General features: G+C 53.2%; 1 protein-coding gene across 1 annotated transcript in view; it reads right to left on the minus strand.

The window, feature by feature from the left end:
- Positions 1 to 12,606, minus strand: part of USP5 (ubiquitin specific peptidase 5) — a 122,266-nt gene that overhangs the window by 90,029 nt on the left and 19,631 nt on the right. Inside the window, 3 exon segments of the mRNA XM_075348291.1 lie at positions 7,592 to 7,776; positions 8,437 to 8,582; positions 8,728 to 8,861. Coding sequence (XP_075204406.1) covers positions 7,592 to 7,776; positions 8,437 to 8,582; positions 8,728 to 8,861 — 465 coding nt within the window.

The raw sequence follows: 12,606 nt of genomic DNA on the forward strand, positions 1-12,606 counted from the left end.
CTGATTTAAAGACCAATTCAATCCGAGGAAACATCGGAGAACTGAACCATACCACATGAACAACATGTGTACCCGAAAAAACAGAAAAACCCCGAGAAAACAGGGCGGGTGCTGGGTCTCCCAATTGGAGCTAGAAGAAAAGGAATTTACGGTAAGTAAACAAAATTCCCTTCTTCTTTGTCGCTCCATTGGGAGACCCAGACAATTGGGATGTCCAAAAGCAATCCCTGGGTGGGTAAAAGAATACCTCATGATAGGGCCGTCAAACGGCCCTCTCCTACAGGTGGCCAACCGCCGCCTGAATGACTTATCTACCTAGGCTGGCGTCTGCCGAAGCGTAGGTATGCATCTGATAATGCTTGGTAAAAGTAAGTAGACTCGACCAGGTGGGTGCCTGACACACCTGCTGAGCCGTAGCCTGGTGCCGTAATGCCCAGGATGCACCCACGGCTCTGGTAGAATGGGCCTTCGGCCTTGAGAGAACCAGAAGCCCAGTAGAACTGTAGGTTTCAAGAATTGGTGCCTCGAGCCCCCGAGCAAGGGTGGATCTGGAAGCTTGCGACTGTTTACGCCGACCAGCGACAAGGACAAAGAGTGCATCCGGGTGGCGCAGGAGCGCCATGCGGGAAGTAGAACCTGAGTGCTCTCACCAGAACCAACAGATGCAAATCTTTCTGAAATTGATGGACTGGACGAGGACACAAAGAAGGTGAGGTGATATCCTGATTGATATGAAAATGGGATACCACCTTAGGGAGAAATTCCGGAACCGGACGCAGAACTACCCTGTCCTGGTGAAGGACCAGGAAGGGAGTTTGTATGAGAGCGTTGCTAGCTCGGAAACTCTCCTAAGAGACGAGACCGTTACTAGAAGGCCACTTCCCGTGAAAAACGGGAAGGGAGACATCCTTCAAAGGCTCGAAAGGCGGCATCTGGAGAGCAATTAGAACCTTGTTCAGATCTCAGGGCTCTAACGGCCGCTTGTACGGAGTGCTGAGAAGACAAACTCCCCGTAGGAACGTGCGTACCTGAGGAAGTCGTCGTTTCTAAAAAAATACAGATAGCGCTGAGACTTGTCCCTAAAGGGAACTGAGCGACAACCCATTTTCCTACCTAGATTGCAGGAAGGAAGGAAACATAGACGATGCAACCGGCCAGGGAGAAACACCCTGCGCCGAGCACCGAGATAAGAACATCTTCCACGTCCTGTGGTCAATCTTGGCGGACGTTGGTATGCTAGCCTGTCTCATGGTGGCAACCACGTCCTGAGGTAATCCTGAGGACACTAGGTTCCAAGACTCAATGCCACACCATCCGGTTGAGGGCCGTAGAATCCAAATGGAAGAATGGCCCTTGAGACAGCCAGTCTGATTGGTCTGGTAGTGCCCCCGGTTAGCCTACCGTGAGGCACCACAAAACCGAGTACCACACATCCTCGGCCAATTTGTAGCGACGAGGATGGTGCGGCCGCAGTCGGTCTTGATCTAGCGCAGTACTCTGGGCAACAATGCCAGAGGTGGCACCTAAGGTAGCTGGAACTGCGACCAATGCTGAACTAAGGCGTTTGCCGCCAGAGCTCGATGATTGTGAAATCGTGCCATGAAGCTGGCACATTGTTGTTGTGCCGTGACGCCATTAGATCGACGTCCGGCCTCTGTCAGCGGCGCCAGATCTCCTGAAACCCGTCCGGGTGAGGAGACCATACTCTTTCGGCCACACCTCAGCGACTTAGGAAGTCAGCTTCCTAGTTTCCACACTTGGGATGAATTGTGGATATGGTGGATGCCGTGTCTTCCACCCACATCAGAACCTGCCGGACTTCCTGGAAGGCTTGCCGGTTGAGCGTTCTTCCTTGGTGGTTGATGTATGCCACCGCTGTGGAGCTGTCCGACTGAAGTCGGATATGCTTGCTTTTCAGCCGCTGTTGGAAGGATTGTAGGGCAAGATACACTGCTCTGTGTTCAAGAACATTGATCTGAAGAGTGGACTCTTGCTGAGTCCACGTACCCTGAGCGCTGTAGTGGAGAAAAACTGCTCCCCACCCTGATAGACTCGCGTCTGTCGTAACTATCGCCCAGACGGGGATAGGAAGGACCTTCTTTTTGACCAAGAGGTGAGAAGAAGCCACCACCGTAGAGATTCCTTGGCCGCCTGAGAAGAACGACGACTCTGTTGAGGGACGTCGACTCCTCGTCCCATTGGCGGAGAATGTCCCATTGTAGTGGACGCAGTAAAACTGCGCGAAAGGAACTGCCTCCATTGCTACCATCTTACGTAGGAAGTGCATGAGGCGTGTCAATGTGTGCGACTGGTTCTTAAAGAAGAGCTTGCAGCCCGTAGTGAATGCTGTTTGTCTAGCGGCAGCTTCACTATCGCTGAGAGAGTAAGAAACTCTATGCCTAGATATGTTATCGATAGGGTCGGGGTCGGATCTGACTTTAAAAAGTTGATGATCCACCCAAAACTCTAGAGAGTCTCCAGCGCCACGTTCGGGCAGTGTTGGCATGTTTCCTAAGAGAGTGCCTTGACAAGTAGATCGTCTAAATACGGGACCACAGAGTGACCCTGAGAGTGCAGGACTGTGACTACTGCTGCCCTGACCTTGGCGAAGACCAGTTGGACTGTCGCTAGCCGGAAGGTAGAGCTACGAACAGAGGGTGTTCGTCTCCTATAACGAAGCGTAGAAACGCTAGTGCTCTGGATCAATCGGCACGTGTGGATAAGCATCCTTGATGCCTAATGATGCTAGGAAATATCCTTGGGACCTTGAGGCGATGACATGGCGGAGGGATTCCATCCGGAACCGCCTGGTGTCCACGAGCTTGCTGAGCATTTTTAGATCCAGAACGGGACGGAACGGCCCGTTGTTATAGGTACCGCAAAGAATTTGGGGTAAAAACCGTGACCTTGTTCCTGAAGAGGAACGGGGGTCATCACTCTTTCTGCCTATAGAGTGCACCCTGTTTGCAGAAGAGCAGCGGCCCGGCCGGGAGGTGGAGCAATTCTGAAGAATCGAGTTGGAGGACGAGAAGTGAGCTCTATCCTGTACCCGTGAGACAGAATGTCTCACACTCAATGGTCATTGACCTATGGCAGCTAAATATCGCCAAGGCGGGAGAGCCTGCTACGGACCGAGGCCGCAAGTCATGAGGAAGCCGCCTTGGAAGCGGGTTTTCCGACTGTCGCTTTTTTGGGCGAGACTGAGCCCGCTAAGAATCTTAGCTCCTCTGATCCTTTTGAGTCCACCTTGGACGAGGAAAAATGGGACCTGCCCGAGCCTCGAAAAGGCCGAAAACCCCGACTGCCTCTTGCTCTGTTGGGGTTTGTTGTGTCCGGGCTGAGGAAAGGATGAATCCTTACCCTTGGACTGTTTGATGGTTACATCCAACGCTCACCAAACAGTCGGTCAGCAGAAAAAGGCAACTGGTTAGGCAACCTTTTTTGGAAGCAGAATCTGCCTTCCATTAACTTAACGAGCAGACCAGGCTCTGCTTAAAAACACGGAGTAGCGGAGGCTACCGCCGCACGGTTCGCAGAGTCCAGGACAACCTGAATCGCGTAAGAAACAAATGCAGACATTTGAGAGGTTAAGGATGCCACCTGCGGCACAGATGTACGTGTAACCGTGTCAATCTGTGTAAGACAAGCTGAAATAGCTTGGAGTGCCCCAAGGGAGAGAATGCCGGAGCAACGGTGCGCCGACAGCCTCATAGATGGCTTTCGACCAGAGATCCATCTGTCTGTCAGTGGCATCTTTGAGTTTGCAGTTCCATCTCCCACTGCAACTATGGATCTAGCTACAAGCCTGGAGATTGGAGGATGCCGCTCTGGACATTGGGTCCAGTCCTTGACCAAGTCAGGGGACAGGGATAGCGTGTATCCTAAGCCGTTTGGAGAAGCGCATATCTGGATAAGCGTGGTGTTCCTGGACTGCCTCTCTGAAGGCAGAGTGGTCCAGAAAAATACGTGAAGCTGACTCCTCCACTGGAGGAGTTGTGAGAAATAACCCACATTCTATAGATGGACGCTATAAGATTATTTACTATGGCGTCACAATCAGGTGTATCCAGATTGAGAGCGGTCTCAGGATCAGAATCCTGAGCCGCTACTTCCGCCTCATTACACAGCGAGTCCTTCTGTTAGGACCCTGATGAAACCGAGGCCGCTCATAGCGAGCCCACTTAGGCTGTCTGGGACTGACGTCCGTGCAGAGCCGTGACTCTGGGATGCGTGTGACATTCCCGGAGCTGTTAGTTATTCACACTGAGGGGGGCCATGGATCAATGATTCAACAGTGCCCATATTGTGAGAGACATGTCCGGACTGCTAGGCTTCTAGTATCATAGCCATAGTCTCAGAAAAACTGTCAGTAAATACTGCAGACACCGTCCTCATCCCCTGGCCATTAGTGCATACAATGGGAGTCTATGTACCTGCCGGCCGTATAGCCGTACATGCTGTACCAGCTGTATAGAAAAACATGTGGTTCTGCACCTTTGTTTTACACAGAGAATATGCTGATAACTCCTCCGCATAATCCAGGAGGGTATATACAACGTGCGACCAAACAGTGCAATGTATATAGTACAAGCATATCTATAAGTGCACTTCTGCACTAGTGGGGTTAGCACCACAGGTGCTGCTTAACGCCTGTTACAGCGATTGTGTGACTATCAGAATGCCAGGGTCTTCCACACTTGTCTCTGTATCGTACAGAAACTGACACTAATGGCTGCCGGTGTCCTTGTAGAGAAGGAAGCCGTGGGCGTGCCTGAGAAAGTGCGGGAATTGCACACAGTGAGAGGGGTGGAGTATGCAAAACATACTCCAGCTCTCAGCTCTGCTCTATGCAGCGTCACGCCCCTACCCTGACTGTCAGGGCTGTGGGCGGTAACGAAGGGAGACTAGGCCCAGAAGCCGGGGACTCGAGTTAACAGCGCGGCCGCCGTAAAAGCGCGGGCCGCGCTGAAGTCCCCGGCGCACCACAAGTGCCAGCCGCGCCGCAGTCCCAGCGGCCGGCGCGACCGCCCTAGAAGTGGCCAGCGTCCCGCCCCTCTCCTGACTGGCAGGTCTGGGGGCGGGAACGAACTAAAGCAGGCCGCAAAAGCCGGGGACTCGAGTTATCAGCGCGGCCGCCGTAAAAGCGCGGGCCGCGCTGAAGTCCCCGGCGCACTACAAGTGCCAGCCGCGCCGCTGTTCCAGCGGCCGGCGCGCCCGAGTCCTAGACGTGGGCAGCGTCCCGCCCCTCTCCTGACTGGCAGGTCTGGGGGCGGGAACGAACGGAAGCAGGCCGCAAAAGCCGGGGACTGTAGTTATCAGCGCGGCCGCCGTAAAAGCGCAGGCCGCGCTGAAGTCCCCGGCGCACTACAAGTGCCAGCCGTGCCGCAGTCCCAGCGGCCGGCGCGGCCGAGTCCCATAAGTGTGCCTGCTTCAGCTAAGCTGAATGAGGCTATGGCACAGGCGCCGCAGCGCTGATGTCCCCCGGCGCACTACAACACCCAGCATGCTGCGGTGTGAGCGCCAAATGCACGGGGACACAGAGTACCTTGAGGAAGCAGGGCCATGTCCCTGATGTACTCCGCTCCATCCAGCATCTTCTCCAGGGGCTGTAGATGGAGCACGGTCTCAGTGCCTGGAGACCGGTAAATCCCACTTCACCCAGAGCCCTGTAAAAAGGGATGGGGAAGGAATCAGCATGTGGGCTCCTGCCGCCGTACCCGCAATGGGTACCTCAACCTTACAAACACCTCCGACATACAGTGGGGTGAGAAGGGAGCATGCTGGGGACACTATATGTGTCCTCTTTTCTTCCATCCGACATAGTCAGCAGCTGCTGCTGACTAAAAAGTGGAGCTATGCGTGGATGTGTTGCCTCCTTCGCACAAAGCACAAAACTGGTGAGCCAGTGATCCCACTGGGGGTGTATAGCCAGAAGGGGAGGGGCCTTACACTTTTAAGTGTAATACTTTGTGTGGCCTCCAGAGGCAATAGCTATACACCCAATTGTCTGGGTCTCCCAATGGAGCGACAAAGAAAACAGCACATGTACACACTGCATTTATCTGTGTTCAGCACTATGTGTGCCGCTTACCGCCCGCCTATCAGCGGGTGTATGATCGCCACCGTCCTGCCTGGTTGCTGAAAGTCCGAGCTCGGACTTCAGTAATGGCTGCCGGCTTCTTCCCCAGCTCATGTGAGGAGGGGCGGGCCGTGGGCGTGCCCCCAAGGCAGAGCGGGAATCCGGCGCCCGACAGTGTGCAGTGAGAGGGCTGGAGCATGTAAAAAGGCTCCAGCCCTCGGCGCTGCTGATTGCTCAGCGCCTGTCCCCTTCCCTGAGTGACAGGGAGGGGGCGGGAACGAAGCGGCCCTAGGCCGCAGAAGCCGGGGACTGTATTTATAAGCGCCGCCGCCGTAAAAGCGCGGTCGGCGCCCAGTCCCCGGCGAACTACAAGTCCCAGCCGCGCCGCCGCTCCCGGAGCGTCCGGCGCGGTAGTTCCCAAAACACAAAGTCACTCAGCAAAGCTGCAGTGACTGTAACCCATTACTGTCCCCGGCGCACTAGCACACCCAGCAAGCCTGGAGTGTGCTGTGCCTGTGTGTACGGGGACACAGAGTACCTGTAATGGTGCAGGGCCATGTCCCTGAACGGTACTCCAGCTCCGTATCCAACAGGTTCAAATGGGTCTGTGGATGGAGCCCGGCGTCAGAGCTTTGAGGCCGGCAGGATCCCACTTCCACAGAGCCTCTCAGGGGGATGTGGAAGGAAAGCAGCATGTGGGCTCCAGCCTCCGTACCAGCAATAGGTACCTCAACCTTACAACACCATCCAGGGGTGAGAAGGGAGCATGCTGGGGACACTATATGTGTCCTCTTTTCTTCCATCCGACATAGTCAGCAGCTACTGCTGACTAAAATCTGTGGAGCTATGCATGGAATGTCTGACCTCCTTCGCACACAAAGCTAAAACTGGAGAACCCGTGATACCACGGGGGGGGTATAGCCAGAGGAGGAGGGGCCTTGCACTTTTGATGTAGTGCTTTGTGTGGCCTCCAGAGGGCAGTAGCTATACCCCAATCGTCTGGGTCTCCCAATAGAGCGCTGAAGAAAAGACCTAGGTCCATTTAGTTCAGCCATCAAAATATCATAGATATATATATATATATATATTAAAACTTTGCAAATAATCAACATTACATATCACAGCATTAAGGCCGGGATCAGACTATTTTTTGGTGGTTTTAGCCTGACCTGAGCAGTCATACTATAATACAGGGTGCCGCATCCATATCAATGAAGAAACTCTGCACAGGAGGCGTCACTAATTATTTTCTACCGTTTTGTGTTCACAGCTTCTATGCAGATCTATGTATCAGTATGGTGGCGGAATAGTGATAAATGATTGAACGATGGGAAAATACATTTTCTTTGCACTCTGTTTTCTGAAGAGCCGTGTACACAAAACGGGAGAAGATATGTAATGAAGCCAATATGCAAAGTTTCTTCAGTTTGCCAATACGATTGTCCAAGTCTTCATATTCTGAGTTCGGCCTAAATCCTGACATGTGATGGACTGAGCTTGTCCTGGACTCACCGCCTCCGTCTGGAGTGATTGTGCCCAGTTTGACAGCCAGCGGGTACCCGGTCTCTCTGTAGTGCTGCACCGCGTGGTTATTCCCTCCGCTGCCGTCAAAGTATCGTCTGCCGCAGAGGATCGCGCCGTCTGTCATATTGAGCCACAGGTTCTCCCGCAGATCGCACACGCTGCACTTCCAACCACTGGTGGAAACAGTCAACAGGCAGGAAAGTGAATGAAGATGAATATTTTCAATCCTGACATTTACAATTTAACGGTTTTGTAAGAGAAGGGGCTAGAATAAAGAACTCTCTGATCTCATCTTTATATGTTATGGCCCCTGATCAGAGCTATGGACCTTCAAGGTCCCAGTCCGGAGACCACCAATAAATTTAACATTAAACTTACCGTATTTTTCGCTTTATAAGACGCACTTTTCCTCCCCAAAATTTGGGAGGAAAATGGGGGGTGCGTCTTATATAGCGATACATGGGGGGGGGCGTGTCTGAGGCGATCGGGCGGCTGGGTGCCTGTGGCTGCATGCAAGCGGCCGGGTACCTGTGCTTGCGTGCGGTGGCAGCCGGGTACCCGTGGCTGTGTGCAGTCGGGTGCCCGTGCGGGCGGCAGCCGGCTGCCGCCCTCACACAGGCACCCAGGTGCCGCCCGCACACAGGCACCCGAGCAGATGACTTGTCCGTGCCGCGCTCACATGTGCACAGACCAATCCCACAGATACCTACCTAATCAAGGAAGGGAGTAAATAAAAAAGCATCGTCCCTTTCTGATTATTGCGTCTTAATCAGAATGAAAATATCGGCTCCTAAAGTAAAATGGTAAGATCATATTAGGAGAGGATCACTTACCATGGAGGGATGCGCGGAGCCCCCTCGAGCTGCTGGAGACTGAATGCATGTTTGGAGACCTGCCGGACCTCCCCGTCCCACGCCTGAATCTCCTGCTTCCGGGACGCAGAGTCAGCGGCTAAGATGGCATCGATGGCAGAAGATACCTGAGAGATGCAGGAAAATGGAGTGAGATGAACAAGAAGACGACGACGGGCAACAGGAGAGGATGCAAAGCAACAACACCATCCCGAAGTATAAGGGTCACAGATCTGTCCCCCCCGCCCCACACACACACCTCAGATTACCCACCCGGTCCCTGACCATCTCTGGGAGTCCCAAGAGTCCATCCCGCTGAACCTCCAGGAACTCGGGCAGAACGACCAGCTTCACCTCTTCCTCATACTCACACTGCTCGTCACACATGTCAAATCCGCCCTCCATCCCTAAAGAAAGGAGAGAGACGCAGGGGATAAGGGAGATGGAGGACGTCGGGACACGCCTGTTAGTGCTTCGGACCACAAAGAAAAAAAAATGAATAGACGTGGATAAACCCTATAAAACTCTGCAACCAGATGATTCCTTCAAGGAGCTGTTCAGGAACAGCACCCGGCATCTGCTTGCAGCTCCTGTTACGGCTGGATATGCACAGTGCACTAAAATGGACCCATACACTGCCGTACACTATGTAATCTGCAGTTTTGGGTACTGGATCTACACTCCCATTGAAGTGAATGTGTCTGAACTGCAGTACCCAAGACGGCCACTACATGGTGCACAGAGCTGCGCTGTTCTAGGTCTGAAGTTAGAACCATCTTTACCTTGAAACGCCTAGATCTACATCGTTTTATGTGGATTTTTGTACATGACATTTGATATCTGAATTATAATCCTTGGATTTTCTATTAAACAAATGTTTCTGCACATCGCAGAGCTGGAATTTTGCCTTGTTTGCTATAGACAAACAATAAATATGTACTGGACCTGCCCACTTAAAAAAAACAAAAAACAAACATTTTTAGTTTGAGAAACCTCCCTCATACCCTAAAAAAAAAAAAAAAGTGCTTTGTTTACTCTCCCCAGGTCCGGCGCCGAGTCTATAAACACTGCTTCCGTCGTCCGCTATTCACTGGACCGCACTGCAACCAATCAACAAGCTCAGTGTCTTTGCATTGATATCAAGAGCTGCTGAGCTCAATGATTGGCTGCAGAGCTGTCAACGTGAATAAGAGACACCACACTGGACCTGAGGAGAATGAGTAAAGCACACAGTTTGTTTGTTTTTGAAATAAACTGTAGCCAGGAGATAGGAACATTCAGAAACCAAAAAAGAAGGATTTTTGTGTACTCACCGTAAAATCTCTTTCTCTGAGTCTTCATTGGGGGACACAGGACCATGGGTTATGCTGCTGTCACTAGGAGGCTGACACTAAGTAGACATGAAAAGTTAGCTCCTCCCTAGCAGTATACACCCCGAGCCGGAGGCGGGCTCAGATCAGTTTGTGCAGAAGCAGTAGGAGGAGTACCCGAATCACCATACATAAAACAAAGTTATAACTAAATTAATGCAGCCGTGCGAACAGGTGGTCTATGAACATAAGACCCTGAAAATGGCAGGCAAATGCAATGAAAACAACAAAAAAACCAAGCAGGGTGGGTGCTGTGTCCCCCAATGAAGACTCAGAGAAAGAGATTTTACGGTGAGTACACAAAAATCCTTCTTTCTCTATCGTTTCATTGGGGGACACAGGACCATGGGACGTCCAAAAGCAGTCCCTGGGTGGGAATACCGAAGCACCGCCGCAGGGAAGAAAAAAACAACGACCTCCCCCGGCGGGCCTACACTACGACTGAATGTTGTCACCCTATTACAGGTGCGCAACTGCCGCCTGCAAAACCTTTCTCCCAAAAGCCGCATCTGCCGATGCTTGAGTGTGAACTTGGTAGAATCTGGTAAAGGTGTGCAGACTAGACCAGGTGGCGGCCTTGCAGACCTGATCGGCCGACGCCTGATGCCTAATCGCCCAAGAGGCTCCCACCGCTCGGGTAGAGTGAGCCCTTACCCCCCGAGGCGGAGACTTGTCCCGAATCCGATAGGCCTCAGATATGGCGGAACGGATCCATCTGGCAATTGTGGCCTTGGATGCCGCCTCGCCCCTCTTGGGGCCCGAAGGAAGGACAAACAGACCATCCGACTTACGGAACGGCGCGGTCCTGGAGATGTAGATTCTAAGGGCGCGCACTAGGTCCAGGGTGTGCAGGGACCTCTCCAAGCTGTGGGAGGGTCTAGGACAAAAAGACGGAAGGACAATTTCTTCGTTTAGATGAAACGGGGAGACCACCTTCGGAAGGAAGGAGGGATCTGGCCGGAGAACCACTTTATCCTGGTGAAAAACCAGAAAGGGTGCACGACAAGAAAGAGCTGCCAGTTCTGACGTCCTTCGAATAGAAGTGACGGCAACGAGGAACACTACCTTCCAAGACAGGTGAGAAAGGGAAGAATCTCGCAGAGGCTCGAAAGGAGGACCCTGAAGGGACCCTAGGACTAGATTAAGGTCCCACGGATCTAGAGGGCGACGATAAGGCGGGGCTAGGTGGGCAACTCCTTGGATGAAGGTCTTAACCTGCGGGCGAGAGGCCAGTGGCTTCTGAAAAAGAATTGCCAAGGCCGAAATCTGGCCTTTCAGTGTGGCGAGCGAGAGACCCGCATCTAGGCCTGACTGTAAGAATGCCAATAGTGAAGGAAGAGAGAAGGCGAGGGGAGAAGAAACGTTGTTCTCTTCGCACCACCTGAAGAAGACTTTCCACGTGCGGTAATAAATCTTTGAAGAAGAAGGCTTCCTGGCCTTAATCATTGTTTGTATCACTCTTGGAGCGAAACCAGCCTGAGCTAGAACCCAGGATTCAATGGCCAGGCCGTCAAACTTAGAACCCTTGAATTCTGATGGAAAAGGGGTCCCTGCTGAAGAAGATCGTGACGGTCTGGAAGGCGCCAAGGAGTGTCTGCGAGGAGCTGAGTGAGTTCTGCGAACCATGCTCGCCTGGGCCAGTCCGGAGCCACCAGGATTACTGGTATTCCTTCCGCCTTGATCTTCTTGAGGACCCTCGGGATTAGAGGAAGTGGAGGGAAGATGTACGGGAGACTGAACTGGCCCCATGGAAGGGTGAGTGCGTCGACTCCTAAAGCCAAGCTGTCGCGGCACCGCGCTACGAATTGCGGTACCTGACGGTTGAACCTGGAGGCCATTAGGTCCACATCTGGCACGCCCCATCTGCCGCAGATCTGGTTGAAGACTTCTTGATTGAGAGACCATTCGCCGGACGCGAGGCCTTCCCTGCTGAGGAAGTCCGCCGCCCAATTGTCCACGCCCGGGATGTGGACCGCTGAGATCAGAGAGTGATGACGCTCTGCCCAATGCAAAATCTTCCTGACTTCTCGCATCGCCCCGGCACTTCTTGTGCCTCCTTGGTGGTTGATGTACGCCACCGCCGTCGCATTGTCCGACTGGATCCTGACCGGGTAACCCTGAACTAGGTGCCGAAACTGCTGCAAGGCTAGCCGAATGGCCCTTATCTCCAGAATGTTGATCGGGAGAGAGCTCTCCCGCGGCGTCCAACGGCCCTGAGCCGTGTGATGGCGGAACACGGCTCCCCAGCCCTGGAGACTGGCATCGGTGGTCACTATTTTCCAGTGGAGCGGAAGGAATGACCTTCCTGACGTGAGATTGCGTTGATTGCTCCACCAGCTGAGTGAGTGGCGGGTCTCTGGCGAAAGAAGGATCCTGCGGTCCAGGGAAAAGGGAGATCTGTCCCATTCCTTCAGCAAGGCCAGCTGGAGGGGCCGGAGGTGGAACTGCGCAAAGGGAACGGCTTCCATTGCCGCTACCATCCGCCCGAGGACTCGCATGCCGAACCTGATGGAAACTTGGCGCTGGCGCTGGAGAACGCGGATGCCTTGTTGCAGAGAGGAAATCTTCTCCTGTGTGAGGAAGACCCGACCTTGGGTGGTATCGAATACCATGCCTAAAAAGGTGATCCGCCGGCCCGGGGTCAGAGAGGACTTCTTTCGGTTGATCAGCCACCCTAACCGGGAGAGGGTGTCGATCGTGACCTGAACCCCCAGACGACAATCCTTGAACGACGAGCCTTTGATGAGCATATCGTCCAAGTACGGGATGACCATGACACCCC

This window comes from Anomaloglossus baeobatrachus, chromosome 5 (genome assembly GCF_048569485.1).
Source record: "Anomaloglossus baeobatrachus isolate aAnoBae1 chromosome 5, aAnoBae1.hap1, whole genome shotgun sequence".
NCBI lineage: Eukaryota > Metazoa > Chordata > Amphibia > Anura > Aromobatidae > Anomaloglossus > Anomaloglossus baeobatrachus.